At 40.6% G+C, this 22,988-nt stretch overlaps 3 protein-coding genes across 15 annotated transcripts in view; 2 read left to right on the top strand and 1 right to left on the bottom strand.

Moving 5' to 3' along the window:
• Nucleotides 1-8,254, top strand: part of MASTL (microtubule associated serine/threonine kinase like) — a 61,297-nt gene extending 53,043 nt beyond the window's left edge. For both annotated transcript variants that reach the window (XM_037837899.1, XM_037837898.1), the window contains one exon: nucleotides 7,317-8,254. In XM_037837899.1, coding sequence (XP_037693827.1) covers nucleotides 7,317-7,474 — 158 coding nt within the window. In that variant the 3' untranslated portion in view covers nucleotides 7,475-8,254. The remainder of the gene's footprint in view (nucleotides 1-7,316) is intronic.
• The window catches only part of LOC119535544 (ankyrin repeat domain-containing protein 26-like), a 961,331-nt gene that overhangs the window by 418,126 nt on the left and 520,217 nt on the right, over nucleotides 1-22,988 (top strand). The window lies entirely within an intron of this gene.
• The window catches only part of ACBD5 (acyl-CoA binding domain containing 5), a 47,101-nt gene continuing 44,488 nt past the window's right edge, over nucleotides 20,376-22,988 (bottom strand). For all 8 annotated transcript variants that reach the window (XM_037837913.1, XM_037837914.1, XM_037837910.1 and 5 more), the window contains one exon: nucleotides 20,376-22,312. In XM_037837913.1, coding sequence (XP_037693841.1) covers nucleotides 22,300-22,312 — 13 coding nt within the window. In that variant the 3' untranslated portion in view covers nucleotides 20,376-22,299. The remainder of the gene's footprint in view (nucleotides 22,313-22,988) is intronic.

Raw genomic sequence — 22,988 nt, 5'->3', positions numbered from 1 at the left:
TAGTTTCTGTTTTGGCTGTTTTCCCCCAGGCTCTGGGGTCTGGTTCTGAAGGGAAGACTGGTAGTAGAGCTGGGCACCACCTCCTTCCTCTTAGGGAAGATGCACCCCCTAGGGTGCATTTGAATTGCTCCTTTTTCTCTCAGACTCTGTTATGTCTACCCATCTCTGGGTCAGAGCACTGTGAACTGAAAATGGTCACTCAGCTTGAGAGAGAGTAAAAGGGAGAGAAAGCCCCCTTTCAGAGCCAGTCCACGGCCCCCCAGTTTTGCCCATCGGTCACAGAAAGCACCTGATCTTCTGGGCTCCCTTTCCTGGGGCATAGGAGTTTTCTGGCTCTTTAAGGACAGTCTTTAAAAGTCTCTGTCTGCTTGTTAGGGTTTTGTGTTTGTAGCTTGTGTTGTGCGGTCTACATTTATTAATTAAAACCCCAGCTGGAGCTAAGTTGAGGTATATTTTCTTGCTCCAGGAAAGCTGCTTTCTTCTACAGTGAGGTCTTGCAGCTCAGCCTGCCATGGGAGGGAGGGGGCTCCTGGCACAGTTCCACAGGTTTTACTTACAGATTTTATGCTGCGATCTCAGCCATTCCCCCCAATCCAGGTTGGTGTACAATGTGTGGACAGTCACGGTTGTCCCCCAGCAGTTGTTCCAGATTATCTGCTAGTTGTTCCTGGTTGTTTATTATTTGCTCAAGGGCACTAACTAGATTCCACTCCTTTCTATGCTGCCATCTTGCCCCTTCCCCCTCCAATAGGTTTTTGAGGCCTTGCTGAGAAAGTGAATAGTCACTTATAAATAATGTTGCTATAGGGTTCTGTTCAAATCTTCAAATAACTAACTTAAATACGGACTTTTGGAAGGCAGCCATTGGGTGTCAGGAATGTTTGTCACAATTGATGTTTAAGCAGTACAGAACGTTTAATAAGGTTGATTGTACAGGTTCAGAAATGGATAGCACAATACTGTGTGATGGTAACACAATATAAAAAAAAAATTCAAGGCAGACAAGTTGCAATCTTCACTCACTAAATTTTACTGATCTTAAGCAGGTACCCTAATGAGCTTATCTTGTAAATATTTAGGTGTTTCCAAGTCTAATAAAAATAAAGTTAATCAACAAATACAGGAAATCTTTTTTTATCAAAGACTTCTATAATCATTGCTCCATTTCTGATATTGTTTTCAACTGACTTAATGTATCAAGTCCTAGGTTGCCTCAAACAAGACAAACCTGGTGCATTATGAACCATTAAATGTTTTTCTCAATGAAAGGTGTGTATTTATCCTCACTTTTGAATCTGTAGTAAATCTCATTAGCAGCTGCCATTAAATCCTTTTTTGTAACAAGGTATGAGAAAGACAAATAAGCATATTGTCCCCAAATGCATTTCCACATAAAGTAGGGTATATTTAGAAAAATGAGTTTAGTAATATGTCATTTGCATCAGCTTTTTTTTTAATTTTTTAAATTAGAGAAATTATAGATTTACAGAAAAATCATGTAAAAAAATACAGCATTCCCATATACTCCCTGTTATTAACACTTTGCATTAGTATGGTACATTTGTTATAATTGATGAGAGAATATTATTCTTAGTATGGCTTGTAATTTTTTGCTGATATTTGGGCATATGATTATTTGATGAGCTAACTCTGAATGGGTTTCATTGATTGGCTTTATGTAAAGGCTCTTCTTTGACACTTGGTCCAACTTACTCTGGACCTTTAGAGCCTCCTGTGTTTAACTATTATTATTTTTGCAGCTCTTCTTCATCCGATTCTTGCCCTGGATTTGCAGTACACTACTTAAGATTGTACTTTTTGTGTAGTTGTTTCACCTCCAGAAGATAGCTTCCTTTCCTCTGTTCCTTTTGGGAATCTTGATCTGTTCTGTTTATTTTATGCAGAATTTTCTCCCCAGCTCTGATGATTTGTTTATATTCTCTCTTTCACTCAGTGCCCCCTTTTCATTGAGACTTTTCAGTTCTGGGACCCATCCTTTTTTATAACAGTTTAGTTCCCCCACCTTTTCTCTTTTTCTGTGAGGCTTTCCTGCCTCCAGTTTCTTCCCTGTTAGGGTATCCTTCCCCTTCCCCGGGTACCCTGCTGGGGTCAGTCCAGAAAGTGGGTCAATCCAGAAAAGTCCGTCTTGCGTTGAGGTGCTTCCATCAACAGAGACTGAACTGAGTGTCCTCACCTCTCGCCCACAGTTCAGCTGCAGTCCCTCCCTCCTCATCCCCCACCCTGCCCGAGGCCTGTTTGTACTTGGCGCTCCTCAACCACTTGTGCTCCACCCTGGGTCTCTGCGCACTTGGGCCCCTGTGGCTGGATATGTGTGAGATTCTAACTCGCTGCTCTGAGTGGCTCTGTAGTCTGCATCTGCAGCAGTGGGGGGACCCAGGCTTTGCTGCCCACTGCGACCCCCAAGCTGTGGGGGACCAAGCAAGGGGGAGGGGTCCAGACTGGTGGGTCAGGGAGGAAACTCTCCTATCTGATCTTGGAGATTCTTTTTCTTTTTCTTTGATTCAGCGTTTGTGGAGTCCTTTTACAGCCTCTGTTGTCCTCCAGAGTTCCAAAGATGCAATTGAAATTTATCCTTTTATTAGTTGATTCTGAGGGGAGAGTTTTCCAGGGGGTGTCTTACATCACCATGTTGATGATGTCAGTCATTATGTCTCTTTCCATTTATTATTTGCATGGAATTTCTTTTTTTTTTCCTAATTGAGACTGTTCAGATACCATACAATTATCCAAAGATAATTGCCCGCGATACCATCATACAACTCTGCATCCATCACCACAATTGATTTCTTTTCCAATTTTTAGAACATTTTCATTACTCCAGAAAAGAAAGAAAGACAAAAAAAGGAAACTCCAATCCTCCCATACCCCTAACTACCCCCCCTCCATTATTGAGTCATAGTTTTGGTATAGTACCCTTCTTACTGTTGATGTAAGAATGTTAAAATACTACTAACTGTCATATATAGTTTGCAATAGGTATATTTTTTTTCCTATATGCCCCTCTATTATTAACTTCCAGTTATAGTGTCATACATTTGTTCTAGTTCATGAAAGAGATTTCTAATATTTGTACAGTTAATCATGGACATTGTTCACAAGATTTGCTGTTTTATACATTCCCATCTTTTAACCTCCACCTTTCCTTCTGGTGACATGTGACTCTGAGCTTCCCTTTTCCACCTCCTTCACGCACTATTCAGCACTATTAGTTATTCTCACAATGACATGCTACCATCACCTCTGTCTATTTCCAAACGTTTAAGTTCACCCTAGTTGAACATTCTGCTTGTAATAAGCAACTGCTCCCCATTCTTTAGCCTCGTTCTATATCCTGGTAACTTATATTTCATGTCTATGAGTTTATGTATTATCATTAGTTCATATCAATGAGACCCTGCAATATCTGTCCTTTTGTGTCTGTCTTATTTCACTCGATATAGTGCCCTCAAGGTTTCTACATGAACCCATTTTTTTTTTAAGATGGTTTTGTTCACACACCATACATTCCGTCCTAAGTAAACAATCATTGGTTTCCTGTTTAGTCACATATTTATGTATTAGCACCATCGCCACTGTCTATCTAAGGACAGCTCCATTTCTTCCACAAAGAAGGAGGAAGAGTCAAAGAAGGTAGAGGGACAAAAGAAAAAAGAAAAAAAAACGACAGCTAGAAAGCAGCAAAAGGAAAGAGCGTTAAACTAAAGTAGAATAGTCAGATGACAACATCACCAATGCCAAGAGTCCCATACCTTTCCCGTATGCCCCACCCCCACCTCCCCATATGCATTTAGCTTTAGTAAATTGCCTTTGTCATATTAAAGGAAGCATAATACAGTGTTTCTGTTAATTACAGTCTCTAGTTTGCATTGATTGTATTTTCCCCCCAATCCCACCCTATTTCTAACACCTTGCAATGTTGACATTCATTTGTTCTACCTCATGTAAAAACATATTTGTACTTTTTATTACAGTTGTTGAGCACCCTGGGTTTCACTGAGTTATACAGTCCCAGTCTTTATCATTCATCTTTCGTTCTGGTGTCCCACATGGTCCTAACCTTCCTCTTTCAACCATGCTTATAGTCATCTTTGTTCAGTGTACTTACATTGCTGTGCTACTATCTCCCAAAATTATTTTTCAAACTTCTTACTCCAGTCTTTTCCTTGCTGTCTGCAGTGCTTCCTTTAGTGTTTCCTGTAAAGCAGGTATCTTGTTCACAAACTCTGTCATTGTCTGCTTGTCAGAGAATATTTTAAGCTCTCCCTCATATTTGAAGGACAGTTTTGCCGGATATAGGATTCTTGGTTGGTGGTTTTTCTCTTTCAGTATCTTCAATATATCACCCCACTTCCTTCTTGCCTCCATGGTTTCTATGGAGAAATCCGCACATAGTCTTATCAAGTTTCCTTTGTATGTGATGGCTAGCTTTTCTCTTGCTGCTTTCAAGATTCTCTCTTTATCTTTGATGTTTGATATTTTGATTATTAAGTGTCTTGGCATAGGCCTATTGAGATCTCTTCTGTTTATGGTATGCTGCGCTTCTTGGATCCGTAATTTTATGTCTTTCATGAGAGATGGAAAATTTTCATTGATTATTTCCTCTATTATTGCTTCTGCCCCCTTTTCCTTCTTTCTCCTTCTGGGACACCAATGACATGTACATTCCTGATTTTCGTTTTGTCCTTAAATTCCCTGAGATGTTGCTCATATTTTTCCATTCTTTTCTCTATCTGTTCTTTTGTGTGTAGGTTTTCATGTGACTTGTTCTCCAGTTCCTCAGTGCTTTCTTCTGCCTCTTGAGATCTGCTATTGTATGTCTGCATTGTGTCTTTCATGTCTTGTGTTGTGCTTTCATTTCCATAGATTCTGCCAGTTGTTTTCTCAAACTTTCGATTTCTACCTTATGTACACCCAGTGTTTTCATTATACGTGTCATCTCTTGCCATATCTTCCCTAAACTTTTTGAATTGACTTAGTATTAGTTGTTTCAATTCCTGTATCTCAGTTGAAGTGTAAGTTTGTTCCAATGTCTCTACTTCCTCAAGGATGGTTTCTTTTTCCAGGGAATGGGTCAAAGTTTCCTGTTTCTATGTGTATTTTGTAATTTTTGTTGAGAGCTGGACAATCTGAGTACTATTTTGTCAGGAGTCTTGAAATCTGGTTCTCCCACTCCTCTGGGATCACTAGGTTTGCTGCTGTTGTTGAGGGTAGGACTCACCAATCTGTGTCTTCTCCAAACTATTTTTGTTCTCAAGCAGGGAGTGAAAAGAGAAAAGGGGGGAAAATTGGTACTGCCTCTTTCAAGAACTCTCTGCCACATTTTCCAGAGGGGGTTTGGAACAAAGCCAGTCCACAGCTATCTGAAGTAGCTGATCAAAAGCAGTGATCAGAGATCAGACCACACACAGCCGGACTCTGGAGGACTAGGTCTTTATAACCTTTCTTGGCGCCAGCAAGCTACACCAGGAGTCTGGGACAGGCTGCAGTCTCCACTGCTGCCTGCCACGAGTCTGGGCGATGGGACCACTGCACAGAGGGTGCAGTTCACCCATATTTACCACCATTTACCAGCCTCATCCTCCAGTTCTTCCTTGGATGCTGCAAGTGTTCCACTAGACTCTGGAGTTTCATAATAGTTGATTCAGTTCCTGCCAGTTCCATAGTTGTTTGGGTGGCAGGACTGCTTCCTGGAGTTTTCCCACCCTGTCAGCTTCCCATAGTCATCTTCCCCAGCAGCAACTCTTAAAGTATGACATCTCGGTGTGATCAGGAGCTTCGTGGTCCTCATCATAACTATCAATTTCAATTTAAACTGTATCCACAAAGATTCTAATTTGTTTGGGTTGAACTTTTTTAACTGACCGTCCCTATAATCTGCTTCACTTATGTAAATTGCTCACCAATTTATAGAAATCATTAATGACATTTATCATTATCATTTATAGTCATCATTATCAATTATCATTAATGACAGTTATCAGTCATTATTTTTTCTTCCATCCCCACTTATTTTGATCAAATCACAGTATATTATAGCCATTTTCTAAAACACATTTTTTCTCCTTCTGTGCTGTCAACATTTGGGGCTGAGTACTTTGCTGTGGGGCCTGTCCTGTGCATTGTAGGGTGCTTGGCAGCCTCCCTGGCCTCCACTCATTAGAGGCCAGGCACAGCCTCCCTGTTGGGACAACAAAAATGATTTCAGACAAATGTTCCTTGAGAGGCAAAATTGCCCCAGTTGAGAATCTCTCTTGTAATAATTTTTAAATTAATCCATGATCAGTTATCCATCGTGACAAGTTAAGAGAAATATATTACCTGAATGTGAGATTTTTGCTGTTTTATTCCTTTTCCTACCATTCCCTTAGTTTAGGGAAAAACCAAATTGTAGACATATTGATCTCCAGGCCCATCACCCCCAATACAGAAACACACAGGAACACATAATTCTTTCCTGTCTGTGTAGTCTTCTCCCAATATTATTTTAAATACCTTTTTAAAAAGCTATTTACTGCCTTAATTATCCCTTCATTGTTTTCCAATTCAGAAGTTTAATTCAACTTCACAACAATCTTCGTTGTTTCCTTAAGAAGTGAAGGTTTAAGAAGGGAGGTCATGCCCAGTAATTAATATTTCATTTTAGTAGAGAGAAGGAAATTAAAAAGACGGCTGGTAAGGAAAATGTAGTTAACGAGGTGTGCAAAGCACAAGACCTTCTAAGTGGAACAGTGCCATGATGTAAAGAGTCAGGATGTAGCCACGATACTATGCCAGCAATTTGTGATGGAGATGCAAGGCAAGCAGAGAACCGTGTGGGGAATGTGTCATTAGTGTCAGCAATTAGTCTGTTGGAATCTCCGTGAAGGACAAGGATGGCACATGTAGAAAATGTGCGGAAACGGAGGATGAGCTCTGTGCTCAGGATTGCCAGGATGCATGCAGGTGGCAGGGACTGAGTGGTCTTGGAAGATCAGTGACTTGGAATTTGCATCAGGGACCATGAAGTAGGCCAAACCTCTTTTCCCACTGAGTCAGGAATGTGTGAGAAAAGGCAGGCAGTGAGGAGGCCAGGCTTCCGTGAAGGCACATCGTTCATTCAGTGTTTGACAAATCAAACCGAGCTCCTCTCATGTGCTGGGTGACAGCACCAAGTGTGCCCCTGCAGAGTGTGGGCTCTAGCGGGGACACGCCAGGGAGTGGGCAAGATCATTGGGAGATGTTCTCTTTTTAATTCCTTTAAAAAGCTGTTCTTGCTTAGGTGATGAGGTCATGTTTTGTTTTATATTTTTCCTAAGAGCTGAAACATCATCCCCTCTTCAGCGATGTGGACTGGGAGAATCTGCAGCACCAAACGATGCCGTTCATACCCCAACCAGATGATGAAACAGACACATCCTATTTTGATGCCAGGAATCATGCCCAGCACTTGACTGTGTCTGGATTTAGTTTATAGCACATGCACTGTTCTTCTAATCCAGCCTGTTGTGATAAAATGAGCTTGAACAATTACATATTCCTTAATGCTAGACTGACCTGGGAGCGGGGAAAGGGCTCTGAGTCATTACTTGACCTGAGTCATTGAGCTCTTAATGTATGTAACAGCTACCACAGACTTAATAGGCTATAAAGAATATAATCTATACCTTATCTTAATCTCAGAACTGTATATAGATTTTCATTTTATTTATTTTGTTTACTGCACTTTATGAAAATTAATGCACAATAAAAGTCAGAATGACACTATCACTTTAGAAAGAGAGTGCACACATGAATGCACTAAATATTCTTTCTCATCTGTTGGTTTCTGTCCATCAGAAATGCTTCAGTTATGGAATTGTTTGGTGTTAAAATAATAAAAACCTCCTAAAGTTGCATTTGAATGTAATTTATTTGCACATGATTATTTTCAAAAGCTGTGCTCTCAAGCACAATCATTTAAGACCACATTTGTGGTAATACATTTAAATCCTCAAAAATGCAGCCAGAAAATTCCTTCACTCATGTATATCCTTTGGTGGAATTAACAATAAACAAAAGGGACTAAATGTGTTTTAGCTTGCTTTATTGTAGATATAGTTAAATATTTCTATTTTTATTGCTTCTGGTCCTTGCTCTACAATACATATTTGTTTCAAATATTACTGGAAAGCTTAGGTGTGATATTATATAATAGCAATTTTAATAGATTGTTCAATTTTAATAGAAAATGTGATGTTTTATATCGTAAAGCAATTTGAAACAGCTTGATCCTCAAAACAATAAAAAATAATTTACTTTGCTTAATAAATACATACTTCAAGGAGATTATCTGTCAACATCATTCTTTTAAAGCTATATATACCAAGATTCAGTTTCACAGATCGCAGCTAAACTTCTCTGAAGCTTTCAGCATACTTTCTCCAAAAGAGCAACACTGAAATTTAAATGTACTCTGTACGATTTTGTACTAATCTATTAAATGCTATTGTTCGTGTTGCACATTGACTTCAGCATTTACTTTCCATTACCATCCTAGTAAGAACCCTGTTATAATGTTGTTTCCAAAACAAAGATAATACAAGCTTAAAACAGTTACAGTGAAAGACAGACCATTGCAATCAGTGTAATATAATTGAATCCATGGTTTTAAGGTTTACTGAGCTTGTAGTAGTTTAATGACTACTTGGATTAAATACTCCTAATAAAAGTTCAAGATACAGTTGTTTTTAAAACCTTGTTTAATGTAAGCTACATCTTTCCCTTAATTAGATAAAAGCATAGGATTATTTATCATCCTTTTACAATATTTTCAAGTGGTAGAAGGAACAAAGGCTTTGGAATCAACTACAAATTGTTTGCATCGTTGGCTCTGCCTGTTTGTGTCAATGCTTGTGTGCACATGTCTGAAGGACGTTGCTCTGCCACTAGCAGTTAATTTAAATGCATCTGTTGCTATTTTTTATTTTTATTAATAGAAAATAATTTTCTCCCCATTCCCACTAAATGTTGGACAAATACAGAAAATATGTCTGAAGAGGTACCCATATGCCTTGGTCTACCCCTGTTAGAATTAAATGAGATAAAGTGCATAGTAAACATAAAAAGTATTTAACAAATGAGAATTATTTGAACCTTCAGTATCCTGTTCCTTCATGTGTCTTTGGGCTACAGAAATAGAAAACCTTGCCATTATGTTCCAGATATCTTGAAGGGCACCAGGTGCAGTTGCTCCATTTACAAGAAAGAACCATCTTATGTTTAGCTAATCACAAACATCCTCAGGGTCCAGAAGACAGTACATTCATTTACTATTTACCCCAGGTCTCCTTTCAGGTAATACCAAGCCAGCCACGGACGGGTCAGTCTTACAACTGTGTGGAAGATGTATTGGATGGGGCAATAGTTGAAGGAGGAGACTGAACAGAAGGCTACTGCACCAGCCTAGGTGGATTCACTGGATTTTAGCATTAGAACCAATGGGACTTACTGATGGATTGGACTTGGTGGGAGAGAGAATGGGAGGAGCCAAGTTAACCCCTAATTTCTGGCTTGAGCAACTGGGTGAGTTGTGCTGTGCTCTGAAATGCAGGAATGTGGGAGAGGATGGGTGGATGTAATAAAAGTTTGAGATGTCTGTGAGACATCCAAATAAAGGATGCAAGAAGCCAGTCAGACTTCTAGGCAAAAATGGTGGATTGAACACATGCAGCCATCCCTCTAAATGAGTACGGAGCTATTTTCTTAAGGCATAAGTCCACATAGTGGTTTCAAAATATATCCACACATTCTTTGGCAATCCTGCCACTAAATATGGAGTCTGATTTCCCTCTCCTTCAATATGATGCAGTCGTCAGTACGTGTCTCTAATGAAGAAAACAGCCTAAGTAACTCCACATCGCTGCCAAGGCCGGCTTGGAAAAGGCGCTGCAGCTTCTGACCGGCTCTGTCGGGTCAGGCGCCTTGGGGGTCTGGGCTGACAGGGAGGAGTCCTGCTACCCGGAGGCTGGAAAGACCGTTTGAAGGAGCCACACATAAATGCCTAGGAAGCCCGGCTCTTCCAGCCTGCAACTGGCTTGAGCCCTCACAGATGCGAACTGCCAGGCATGAGCAAGTGCTCCTTCAGGCGACTGCAGCCCTGGGCTTTGGGACGCCTCAGACGTTCTGGAGCTCTGCTGCACCTAGTCCAAATTCCAACCCACAGAGTCCAGGAGCATCATAAACAGCTGTTTTTTGCAGCTGGGTCTGGGGATAATACGTAACCTAGCCATAGGAACTGGAACAACCCACAAGGACAAGAGAAAATAAGAAAGACAATGGCAATAAAATTTGGGGAGGTGGTAAATAAATAGAGTGAGTGGTAAAGACTTAGGAAACCTAAATCCTGGGTGAATTGTGAAGAAAAACCAAAAATCAATCCAGTGTGCAATGCAAAAGACCCACAGAAGTCTAAGTTGGCAATACAAGGCTCTTCTCAGGAAGCAGATTCCTATATTCTGCGTACACCCTTCTGCCTGCCACCGGCACCCCAGTGACTCTTGGAAAACACTGTAGTTGGTTTCTTTTCTCTGTATAGGGTAGGCAAGAGGGACACCAGGCACCATTGAAGGAAGGAGTACTGGGCTGAAGATCTTCCTTTTGCCCTTCTTTCTCCAGCCTGCGTTGTGTCCTGGGAGGATCAACGCACTGAGCTTGGACTTGGTCATGTGACTTGCATTGACCAATGGAAGAGTAGCGGACATCACGTGTGCTGCTGGAGGGAGACATGGGGCAGCACTGAAGTCAAACCACCGCCCAGCTCTGCCGAACCTGGCCGAGCGAGCAGAGCACACCTAGGCACAGGCCGCCCGCAGACCCATGTGCAAGGGGGAAATGCTCAAAAACCATTGAGTTTTTAGGTCGGTAGATAGCACTACTGAAGCAAAAATCTTCCCTACGCGTACCAATGCAAAACAGTGAACTTTCAGACATGGGGGCAAAGAGAAGATCTTACAAGCTTCTAGAGAGGATGGAAAAAAACAAAAAACTGGTAGAAAAGAAAGGGTCTGAAACTTCTTAACAGTTATAACTGGAAACAAAGTCAGCAGAGCAATGCCTTCAAACTTCTGATAGGAAAACTATTTCCGATCTCTAATTCTATACCCCCCAATGAATAAAGACATTTTCATACAAACAAGATCTCAAAGGATTTACTCCTTTGCACTCTTTTTCAGAAAGACACTGGAAAGTGTGCTCCATCAAACAATGGAGTAAACCCAGAAAAGAATACGTGGAATCAGGGAAGTAGGCTACCCAACAGAGGACGGAGGTGAAAGGAACCTCCAGCCTGGGATAGGAGCTGTACACCAGGCTCCGAAGGCAGCAAGTCCAGAGAAGATCAGAAGTCTCCAAGACATTTCTTCAGGTATGTGAAATTGGAGTATCTGATGTATTTGAATGTCTTACGAAGCTATTTAGACAATCGGAGAAGAGGTAGGGATTGAGTTCTTGAGAAGTAACAAAGAAAACTAAGCACAATAAAAAATAAGATGGTTAACTCCAATGATAATAAAAAGCTGTGCAGGAAAGGAAAAATCATAATTTAATACACCGCTCAGCTGCGGTTAGTGTTTATATGATCATAACAGCATGCACCCTGAGTACTGATCTAGTCATAATTACGATGCTCCATGGTTCTCTCTTGCATCATTGCATGTCTTATGAGTAAAGTGAAGCACTGACCGTCCCTGTTCTGCACACACTTTTCAAGGATGTTTGTATGGGAACGTCCTTGGAAGATACCAATGATGTCTTCTTTGGAGCAAGTGGCAGGAGACTTAATGTCCAATATGATAAAGATAAGGTCCCTTTCCACAGCCAAGTTCAGGCATGTTTGTTGTCCATGATAAAAGATTAGGGTTTCCTAAAGTCAGGATTCCTCTCCTGTAAGGTGCCCCACTAGGTGTGCAGGTGTCTGTATCCTGGGGTAATTGTAGCTCAGGGAATCAGTACAAAAATGCTGATATTTTTAGGCTACTGTTGCTGCTGTGTGCAACAAATTGTTCTTCATTTCTGACCCAGGAGTTTCATGTCTTCAACTAGCACCCATGAAACTGCGGCAGGTTGGAACTCGGACTAACTTGTTAGTGTGCAAGTAGCTTAAACCTCAGACGCTTCACAGTTCTTTACAAACTGTATATCAAAAGTGGGGAAATGAAAAGGATAGACATGTGCAGTGAATGTGGGGGAAGGAAAAAAATGAAATTTTCAGTTTCTATAGTGGGAAGACAACAGGTAATTCCTAAAACTGAAAAATCAACAAGTAGTGATTTAAACATATTATTTAGAACCTTGGAAGGAAGTACCAAACAATCAACCAAAAGTGATGAAAGCAGTTGCCTCTGGGGAAGGAGAAATGTGGCAAAGTCCTTGAGAAAAAGAAATAGTATCTAGAGGATAAATGGAAGGGACTGGCCTTTGTTAAGAAAAATATGTATTTGTGCACAAACTTTTCCAGTGTCTGTCTCTTCATAGCACTTCCAAAACCTGTAAAAGGAAATTGGATTTTATGTCCTCTTCTGCTTCTGTAGAAGTACTGTTAGTGAAATAATAATCAAAAGTAGCATTATCATCATTATAACAGCTGTCATTTACTAAGTATTTACTGTGTCTGGAGCACTGTTCCATGTATTTTGCATGTATGTACCCTATGAGATAAATATTATTATCCCAATGTTATAGATAAGGAAACTGAAACACAGAAAAGCCAAGTGCCTTGCCCTTGATTGGCCCAGCTGGAAAGTAGCAGAACCAGAATTCAATAGACAGCTGGCTCCAGAGCCTGCAATGACACCTAAAAATTAAGAGCTCCTAGGCTAGTCAGGACTCTGGTTCCAAGTATCACAAACCTAACTTAAAATACCTTAAATAAGAAGGGAAATTTACTAACCTATGTGTGATGGTTAACTTTATATGTCAACTTTGTTAGGCTATGATGCCCAGTTGTTTGGTCAAACACTGGTCTAGATGTTGCTGTGAAGGTATTTTGTAAATGTGATTGACATCTACAAGTAGTTGTAGTAAAGATTATCCCTGATAATATGGGTGGGCCTCATCCAATCAGTTGGAGGCCTTAAAAGCCCATACTGAGATTTCCTGGAGAAGAAATCCTGCTTCACAACTGCACGGCAACTCCTGAGTTTCTAGTCTGACAGCCTGCCCTACAGACTTCAGCCTTGCCAGCCCCCACAATCGCAGGAACAAACTCCTTAAAATAAATCCCTGAAGATATTTACACATATATCCCATGGCTTCTGTTTCTCTGGGGAACCCTGACTGATACACCATGTAAACATTGTATGAGAGAAGGGTCATGCTGGTTTCAGAGTTAACTGGATCAAGGAACGTGCCCAGCCAGCATCATGTGTCCAACTCTCATCTCAGTTTCTGGGTCCAGGTGTTGGCCTCATTATCTAAGGCTCCTCCAAGTGGCAAAAGATAATAGTGTTCAGAATCTCTGGGGTAATAACTTCACAGGCTATCATTCCATGAGAAACAGAATGCTCTGTCTGCCAGCTTCATGAAAAAATCCCAGAGAATAATTGTCACCTCCCTGACGGCCATACACCCATCCCTGGTATATATCGCTATGGTTGGGAGAGAGAAACTGGCAAGATCAGTCACATGCCCATCGCTGGGCCTGGGTGGGGAAGGAGGAGGCAGGCTGGGGTACCCCGCGAACAGCCTCTTGAGAACCCCTGAATTACAGTGGAGGAAGAAGAGCTCTGCAAAGGAAGGGGGGGCAGGGGACAAAAGAAAGCTGACATCAGGAGGGGGAAGGGTGCTAGGCAGAATAAAAAAATTAAAAACAGCTCCTCCCTCACCTAGTTTTATGTCTGGGTCTCTTTTGTTTATTTTTAAATAGACAAAGGACATTTCTCATTTTCTAGCTTATAATATATAGTACTATTGGAGACAAGGATTAAAAGAGAGAAAGTTAGTGGGAAGACAAGAGTTGAGAAGCAGAACGGAAAATCAAGAGAATTTGAAGAGACACAGATGGGCAAAATTCTGTCTATATAAAATGGAATAGTTTATGCTTTAAATAGTATTTTTACAGGCAAAGATACAACTATGAGTTCCAGTTCTGGCCAGTGAGATGCGAGAGGGAGTCTTGGGTATGCGTCTTCTAAGAAAGTTACTGTTTCCTGATGAAACAGAAAAATTTAGCTGGGACCATCTTCTGCCCTGCACTCTTTGCTGTTATGGGTCGACTGGTGTCTCCCAAAAGGATATGCTGAAGCTGTAAGCCCAGAACCTCAGAACATGACCTTATATAGAACTAGGGTCATTCTAGATAGACTTAGTTAAGAGGAGGTCATATTGGAGTAGAGCAGTCCCTATTCCGATTTGACTGGAGTCCTCTGAGATGAGGAAACTGAGCTGCAGGAGGGAAGATGGCCATGTGACGGAGGCAGAGACTGAAGTGCTGTGGCCACAAGTGAAGGGATGCTGTGGACGGCCGCCAGCACAGGAGCTGCAAGAAGCCAGGGAGGATTCTCCCCTCCTGGTTTTATGGGGGTGTGGCTCAGCTGACAGCTTGAACTTGGACTTCTGATCTCTGGGCCTGGGAGAGAATCAATTGCCGTTCTTTAAGCCACCCAGCATGTGGTACTTTGCTAGGCCAGTGCAGGGAGATGAAGACACTTGCCTATCATGTAGACCTTAGACCTCGATGTAGAGCAGCCAAGCGAGCATGAAGACAAAAGCCACACACTGAAAATGGTAGTGCAGAAAGGGCATTGGGGAGCTGTCATATCAGCCCCAGACTTCCCACCTCTGGGCTTCTCAAAATCCAGGAAGAAAATATTTACTTTATCAGCACTGCAGTGTGTTTATATTACATGGCACTGAGCAGCGGTGTCTTAAATCATCCCAGTGGCTAACATCATTTTTATCACTATCCATAGACATTACAAATTATAGGTTTGTATTAAAAACACAAAATGTTATCACCATTTTCCATCTAAGGACCAACAGTATATGTTTAAAACACTTGATTAAGGGTGCATTGAGTGGCTGTGGGAAGCTATGGCTGGTATAAGAATTCAAACCAAGACTTTGCCTTGATCAGTAACATTCTCAACCAAAGACTAAATGAGTTAAATTTCATCCTAGTTTTTTTGTATTTTTATGAAATTACAGGTAAGAGCATAGCTTCATTTTGAAAGAGGCATGTGCCAGTTTGGATATATTATGTCCCCCCAAAAGCCATATTCTTTAATGCGATCTTGTGGGGGCCAACTTATTAATCTTTTTATTAGGGTGTGACCTCTTGATTGAATGTTTCCATGGAGATTTATCCCCCCCTTTCAGGGTTGGGCTTGATTAGTTCACTGGAATATTTAAGAGGATGAAGAGAGACCCAGATGCTTGCTGACGCTTAAGAGATGCTTGGAGTTGCAGACAGAAGGACATTTGGAGATGCTAAGCTAAGGACACACAGGAGCTGAGAGAGGAGCTGAAACAGAGGCCAGGAGCAGCAGATGCCAGCCATGTGACTTCCCAGCTGACAGAAGCATTCCAGATGCCATCAGCCATTCTTCAGTGAAGATATCCTCTTGTTGATGCCTTAGTTTGGACACTTTTATGGCCTTAGAACTGTAAATTTGTAACTTAATTAATTCCCTTTATAAAGGCAATCCAGCTCTCCAGAAATTCAACAAAAAAAGGACAATTCTGAATTGCTTGAAACTCTGGAGGAGGATATAGACTGGAGTAAGACCCTGCAAATGCCTAATTGAAGAAAGAGAATAAATATCAGGTAGGAATTTTCTGTCCCAGACCAGCCAGTCCTCTCTCCTCACCCTCACTCAGTCTCCGTGCAGGAAAGACACAGAAACAGCAGACAAGACCCCTCCCACCATGGACGCAGATTTTAAAAATTCGTAACAGTGAAAAATACCCTCATTGTTTGAAGACCTGGTGGACAATGGAGAACATTTCAAGGCACAGATCAGTGAGGGACAAAGAGACTGAGAAAATGTGGACAGAGACAATTTCCAGTCCTGGGTCCAAAAGCCCTTCCTCCACCCTTGTGGGAAGCAGCAGCCAGTGGCCATGCTCTGAGGCAGAGCAGCCTGTGAGGACGATTAAGTTACTGAACAGCACCATCTGCTCTACAGTGCAAAAAGTACAAGGACCCTTTCTTAGGAGCACAGGAGCTGGTCCACATGCCCTGTACAGAAACCCAGCCCTGTTTTGGCTGAGAAATAGGGAAGACCCACTGTTAAAGCAGAGCTCTGAAACAAACCCAGGTCTTGCTAGCCAGTGGAAAACAGAGCACCACTGGAAGCCAGCAGATTTGTATTACCACACACAGTGAACTTGCTGGGGTGCCCAGTGCCCACCTCCCATCCCTGTGGAGGCCACAGCAGGCGCCTGATTTTGGAGAGAAGACGGGGGGCAGAGCCCATCTGACAACTGGCCAGGGAGAGAAATAAAGAAAAGACAGAGATCAAAGTCAACCAACAAGAAAACCTTATGCAAAAGAGAGAAAACAACCTCCAGAATAAACCAATCAAGAAAACCACATGCCAAGACAGCAGAAAATCATGAGCCACATCACAAAATAGGAAAACATGGCCCAGTCAAAGGAAGAAACTAACATTTCAACTGAGATTCAGGAGTTGAAACAACTAATTTTAGATGTTCAAACAAATTTTTTAAATCAAATCAGTGAGGTGAGAGAAAATGTGACGAAAGAGATGTAGGATATAAAGAAGACGCAGGGTGATCATAAGGAAGAATTCATAAGCTTGAAAAAACAAATGGCAGAACTTATGGGAATTAAAGGCACAATAGAAGAGATGAAGAACACAATGGTGACATACAACAGCAGACTTGGAGAGGCAGAAGAAAGGATCAGTAAGCTGGAGGACAGGACATCTGAAATCCTACACGCAAAGGAACAGATAGGGAAAAGAATGGATAAATATGAGCAGGGACTCAGGGAACTGATGGACACCATGAAGAACGCAAATATAAGTGTTATAAGTGTCCCAGAAGGAGAAGAGAAGGGAAAAATGGCAGAAGGAATAACAGAGGAAAAATCAATGAAAATTTTCTAACTCTTACGAAAGATATAAAATTACAGGTCCAAGAAGCACAGCATACCCCAAACGGAACTGATCCAAATAAAACTACTCCAAGACACTTGCTAATCAGATTTTCAAGTGTCAAAGACAAAGAGAGAATTCAGAAAGCAGCAAGAGAAAAGCAATCCATCACATACAAGGGAAGCTCAATAAGACTAAGTGTGAATCTCTCAGCAGAAACCATGGAGGTGAGAAGGCAGTGGTATGGTATATTCAAGATACTGAAAGAGAAAAAAACTGCCAACTAAGAATCCTATATCTGGCAAAACCATCCTTCAAAATTGATGGAGAGTTTAAAATATTTACAGATAGACACTGAGAGAGTTCATGAACAGGAGACCTCCTCCACAGGAAATACTAAAGGGAGTGCTACAGACAGATAGGATAAGACAGGAGAGAGAGCTTTGGGAAAGAGTGTAGAAATGAAGATATCAGGAGATAGAAAGAGGGTAGAGAATGGACATTTGGTGTTGAAGGAGTATAGAATGTTCCAGAGGATTATGTAGATCTAGAAATGGATAGCACAATACTATGTGATGGCAGCACAATATTGTAACGGAAAAATGACTGTGTATACAGTTGAAAGAGGAAGGTTAGGGGTCTATATGACACCAGAAGGAAAGATAGAAGATGAAGTCTGGGAATGTATAACTTTGGAAATTTACAGTGGTCTATGTGTAATTAAATGTACAAATATAAGAATGTTTTTGCATGAGGGAGCAGCAAGAAAGAATGAAGTTATGAGGTATGCAACAAAGTGAATGGCCTGTGAGGACAGTAGGTTGAGTGAAATAAACCAGAAATGAAAAGATGAACATTATAATGGCTCACTAATATAGACTAATAACAATGTATAAACTCTGAAAATTGAATCTGGGAGCATGGTGTATAAGGGGAAGGCTTATATAAAGGTTCTTAGATTGTAAGCTCTTACAGCAGTCACACTTATTCATGAGTTCTAACAGTTATTTCTAAATTTTGAGATTCTGAGCTGTTTGTGTGTGACTGGGGCTTTGGGTGTCTGTGTGGCACCTGGGACTCAGAGCCAGAGTTCGGCAGCTGTGACTGTTGGCATTACCCCATGAATCAATTGCAAAACAGGCTGAAAAGGAGATCAGACTTCAATTGGAGATATAAATGAAATGGACTTGGTTGAGATTGGGGTAGATCCAACTAAAGGGTACAGGATGACACTAACCATGTTTTAAAACTTTGATTTCTGTGTGGAACCAAAGGAAGAGATGGTTATATGGTGCGAAATCTATATTTTCTATAGCACACTATATAATTTAACTTGGATAGTCAGTTTACTCAAACGCCATAATTACATGGAACCTTGACTGGGAAGTGAGACGTTGTTTGTACAGGTTAGTGTGAAGCCCTGATACAACCCAGAGTAATTTGGGCAGAGAATTAAAAGTATTTACAAAGCCCCTGTGCCAGTTCGATGTCTTATGTCTCCTAAAACACCATTATCTTTGATGCAATCTTGTGGGGCAGATATAGTAGTGAGGACTAAGTTGGAACATTTGGATTAGGTTGTTTCCTGGAAATGCGCCCCACCCAACTGTGGGTGATGACTCTGATTGGATAATTTCCATGGAAGTGTTGCCCCACCCATTCAGGGTGGGTCTGAATTAAATTATTGGAGCACTATATAAGCTCAGACAGGAGCAAGCTTGCTACAGCCAAGAGGGACACTTTGAAGAATGCCCAGGAGCTGAGAGAGGAGCTGCAGATGAGAGACAGTTTGAAGATGGCTGTTGAAAGCAGACCCTTGCTCCGGAGAAGCTAAGAGAGGACAAATGCCCCAAGAGCAACTAAGAGTGACATTTTTGAGGAGCTGAAGCCTAGAGAGAAACGTCCTGGGAGAAAGCCATTTTGAAACCAGAACTTTGGAGCAGATGCCAGCCATGTGCCTTCCCAGCGAACAGAGGTTTTCCAGACACCATTGGCCATCCTCCAGTGAAGCGTTAGTGAACTAGAACAGCCCCCTTGAGGGACTATGGAAAAATGTGGAAATATTACACTTCCTCAGCAGGGGAATTCCTGATATTCTCACAAGCATTGGGGACCACCAGCTTAGTCGGCCAAGCCCCGGATCTTGGGTCTTGCCCTTACAAAGCTTGACAACACAAACGAGAGGCTAATCCTACCCATAATTGTGCCTAGGAGTCACCCCTAGAAGGCCTCTTTTGTTGCTCAGATGTGGCCCTCTCCCTCTAAGCCAACTCGGCAGGAAAACTCACTGCCCTCCCCATTATGTGGGACATGACTCCCAGGAATGTAAATCTCCCTGGCAATGTGGAACGTGATTTCCTGGGGATGAGCCTGGACCCTGCATCGGGTGACTGAGAAAGCCTTTTGGACCAAAAAGGGAGGGGTGTGTGTGTTGAAACAAAATAAAGTTTCAGTGGCTGAGAGATTTCAAATGGAGTCAAGAGGTCACTCTAGAGGTAACTCTTATGCATTATATACATATCTCTTTTTAGTTTATTAGAGTAGTTAAAAGGAAGTATCTGAACTTGTTAAATTGCAATCCAGTATCCTTGATTCTTGAAGGCGAGAGTATAACTATATAGCTTATATGGTGTGACTGTGTAATTATGAAAACCTTATGTCTCACATTCCCTTTACCCAGTGTATGGACAAATGAGTAAGAAAAAATGGGGACAAAAAGCAAATGAACAATATGGAGGAGGGGGATATGGGATGTTTTGAGTGTTCTTTTTACTTTTTTTTCTTATTTTTATTTTTTGGAGTAATGGAAATGTTCAAAAATTGACTGTGGTGATGAATACACAACTATATGATGATACTGTGAAAAACTGTTTTACATTCACATGATTGTTAAGTATGTGAATATATTTCAATTAAAAAGTAAATGAGGGGGGAGGAGGGGTATGAGTGTTCTCTTTCACTTTTATTTTTATTCTTATTTTCATTTTTATTTTTTGGAGTGATGAAAATGTTCAAAAAATGACTGTGGTGTTGAATGCACAACTATATGATGAAACTGTCATCAATTATTGTTCACCTTGGATGATTCTATGGTATGTGAATATATTTCAATAAAATTACATTAAAAAAAAAAAGCCAGTCCATTTTGGTATTTTGCTTAACAGCAGCATTAAGCAAACCGGAACAAGGCACAATTACTTTCTAGAATTCCTACTATTTATTCTCATTTAATTATTAGTACATATCCACTCCCAACAGTAATAAATAAAAACCGTATCATTTCTCATTAACCTTTTATTTTAAATTTAGTTTTACAATAAACAGAAAAGAAGTAGATCATTAAAAAAATACCAGAGCTGTCAATTTAAAAGGAGGTTCTTATTAAACAAAGCAGTAGCACTATATCCTATAATTACATCATTATATTTATGTACAAGAACAGTGTGCAAAGTGCTTTTCAAACTATAAAATAAGACTTTGGAACAGGATACAAATGATTACCCCTAGGAATTAGTTACCCCTAACTGTTCGCAATGAGTCACAACTGCTTACATTCTGAATTTGCATCTTTATTTATACACTAGGAGAAAAGCCACTGTCTTCTGATACCAGATTGATATCTAATTTTTAAAAATAATCCCTGATCCACAGGTCTAGACTGTATTTTTATATATAATACAGAACATGCTTCATTTTCTCCCTAAATAAAGAGGGGACAGGTTTTTAAAAAGCAAATATTAGATCTTTTTAGATAGCCATGTTTTAATCAAGATGGGATTAAAAACTTAAAATAAAACATTGTTATATGGGGAAAAAAAAGAAATATCAGAGACTTGGGGAAAACAAACTGCATTATACTTTTTTCTTTAGGCAAACAAAGAAGCATCCTGTATACTGGGGATGGATTAACTTTTCCACTCTTACTTAAACACTCTGAACACATGGTGCCAAACCTAACATCATATATACTGAGAATGCTTCAAAAATATTTGCCACAAAGCCTTTGAATCCGAGATATCTTTATAGCACAAGGTAGATCTAAGTGAGCAGGGGGGTTAGCAGGTATACAAGAAGGCTGAGTTTCCAAACAGGCCTTCAAGGAGCTAGCTGACTCAGGCTTCTGTGTAGTCTGGGTGCCTGGGGAGGAAGGGAGAGGGGACCTGTATGAGCTGGCTGTGCCTCCTCCACACGGCAACACCTGCCTGCTGGCTTGTCCATCCTTCCCATACCCCTGTGCAGTACGGACATCTCAAATATTATAACCTGAAGAACAACTGAGGCACTGTGAGGTTAAGAGTCCAGTCTGTGTAGTTTATCAGTTGCAGAAAAGTGATTTTCATGTGTTTTCATGTGTCAACCTTTGTAAAAACAGTAGAAATAAGTTTTCATTTTATATTTCAAAGCACCCTATGAAGCAGAAACTAGATATCCTCAGTTAAGGAAAAATGATTACCAAGAAATAAGTGTATATGATCGAACAAAAACCGTGTTATCTGCAGGCTCAGAATACACTTTCAAACCTGCATTAGGCCCGTTCTTCCTCGTTTCCACCTGCAAGTTATGCCTAATGTGTGAATCATCTGGAAAAACCAAGCCAAAGTAGGGCTCTACTTTTAACGATGATGACTGAACACCAAAGTCAGAGCTGTGAATGCCCAGGAAAGATTATGGAAATCAAGTACGCTGGGCAGCCCACAAAGAAAACTGTAGAGAAGATTCATCCTGCAGTTTTCTGCTCAGTGACTAAGATACAGTCAATTTAATCTCATCTGAAATTCACTCTTGGTTTGCATTCTTTCTCATGTTTACTTTAGCAAATTAAATACACCCATCTATAAATCTGATCTCATTATCACAACTGTACCTTCGAAAAGCAGCTTACATTTGTCTATGGGAGATAATCAGGTAAACATGTTACCAAACAATAATGAATAATTTAATGTCTTTCAAGTTCAAGGGTAGGGTAAATCTATGTATGCTACTTATAATCTAGTTGAGATTGATTATTCAAGTATCAGCAATATTAGTCCTTAAAATGTTTATCATTTACGTAGTGCAATATATATGTATGTACACAAACCAAACTACTGGACAACAAAAAGAAACATAATCATCACAAACTAAGATTTTCTTGTGAACTCCACAATTCATTTCTTTCTGAGGTCATCCAGGCCCAGCAGTCTTCCAGAGTAAAATACCATTTTCTTCAGGTCAGTTTTCTTTAAAAAGAAAGTAAAAACCAATCTCCTATGAGTATAAATGCAAACAAAATATGAAATACATCCGTACCAAAGAGTTATCTGAATGTCAATATTCAAATTCAAAATAAAACTGTAAAATTCCAAATAATCATTATGAAATTATTCATGTGACTTATAGACCAATAGGAAAGCTCTAACTGCAAGTGACAAAATTACCAAACAGTTCTAATAAGTCATTTAAATTAACATCCCTCCTCTCAAACCTTCTTAGATTTGCATTCTTTTCTAGTTGGTTTTTATACAATTCAGATTTTTTAGGAATTATTTCATAACTGTATCAAAATGGGAAAATTGTGAGACAAAAAAAAAAAAAAAGCTTAAGGAAACAACAAAAGGCTGACAATTGCAAAACCTGGACTACTTATTTCATAAAACCTCTATCATCTATTACTTGCCAGGCACTGGGATTCAGGAGAAATAAGGAAGCTCGCAGCTCACGGGGAGCTCACAGTTTAGTGCAAGGGACGCACACAGAGCAGCAGCTCACATCTGTACGCTGCATGGCTGTGATGCAGCAGGGTGAACGGGCTGCGAGAGAAGGGTGGACTTGTTTGCATAGGGGACAAGAACCCTACAGGACCTGAGCTCTGGGAAGGCCCCCACTGCTGCAAAATCTCTGCACCCTCCCCAGCAC

Source organism: Choloepus didactylus, chromosome 5 (assembly GCF_015220235.1).
Source record: "Choloepus didactylus isolate mChoDid1 chromosome 5, mChoDid1.pri, whole genome shotgun sequence".
NCBI lineage: Eukaryota > Metazoa > Chordata > Mammalia > Pilosa > Megalonychidae > Choloepus > Choloepus didactylus.
This window is presented reverse-complemented; position numbering and strand designations above follow the sequence as displayed.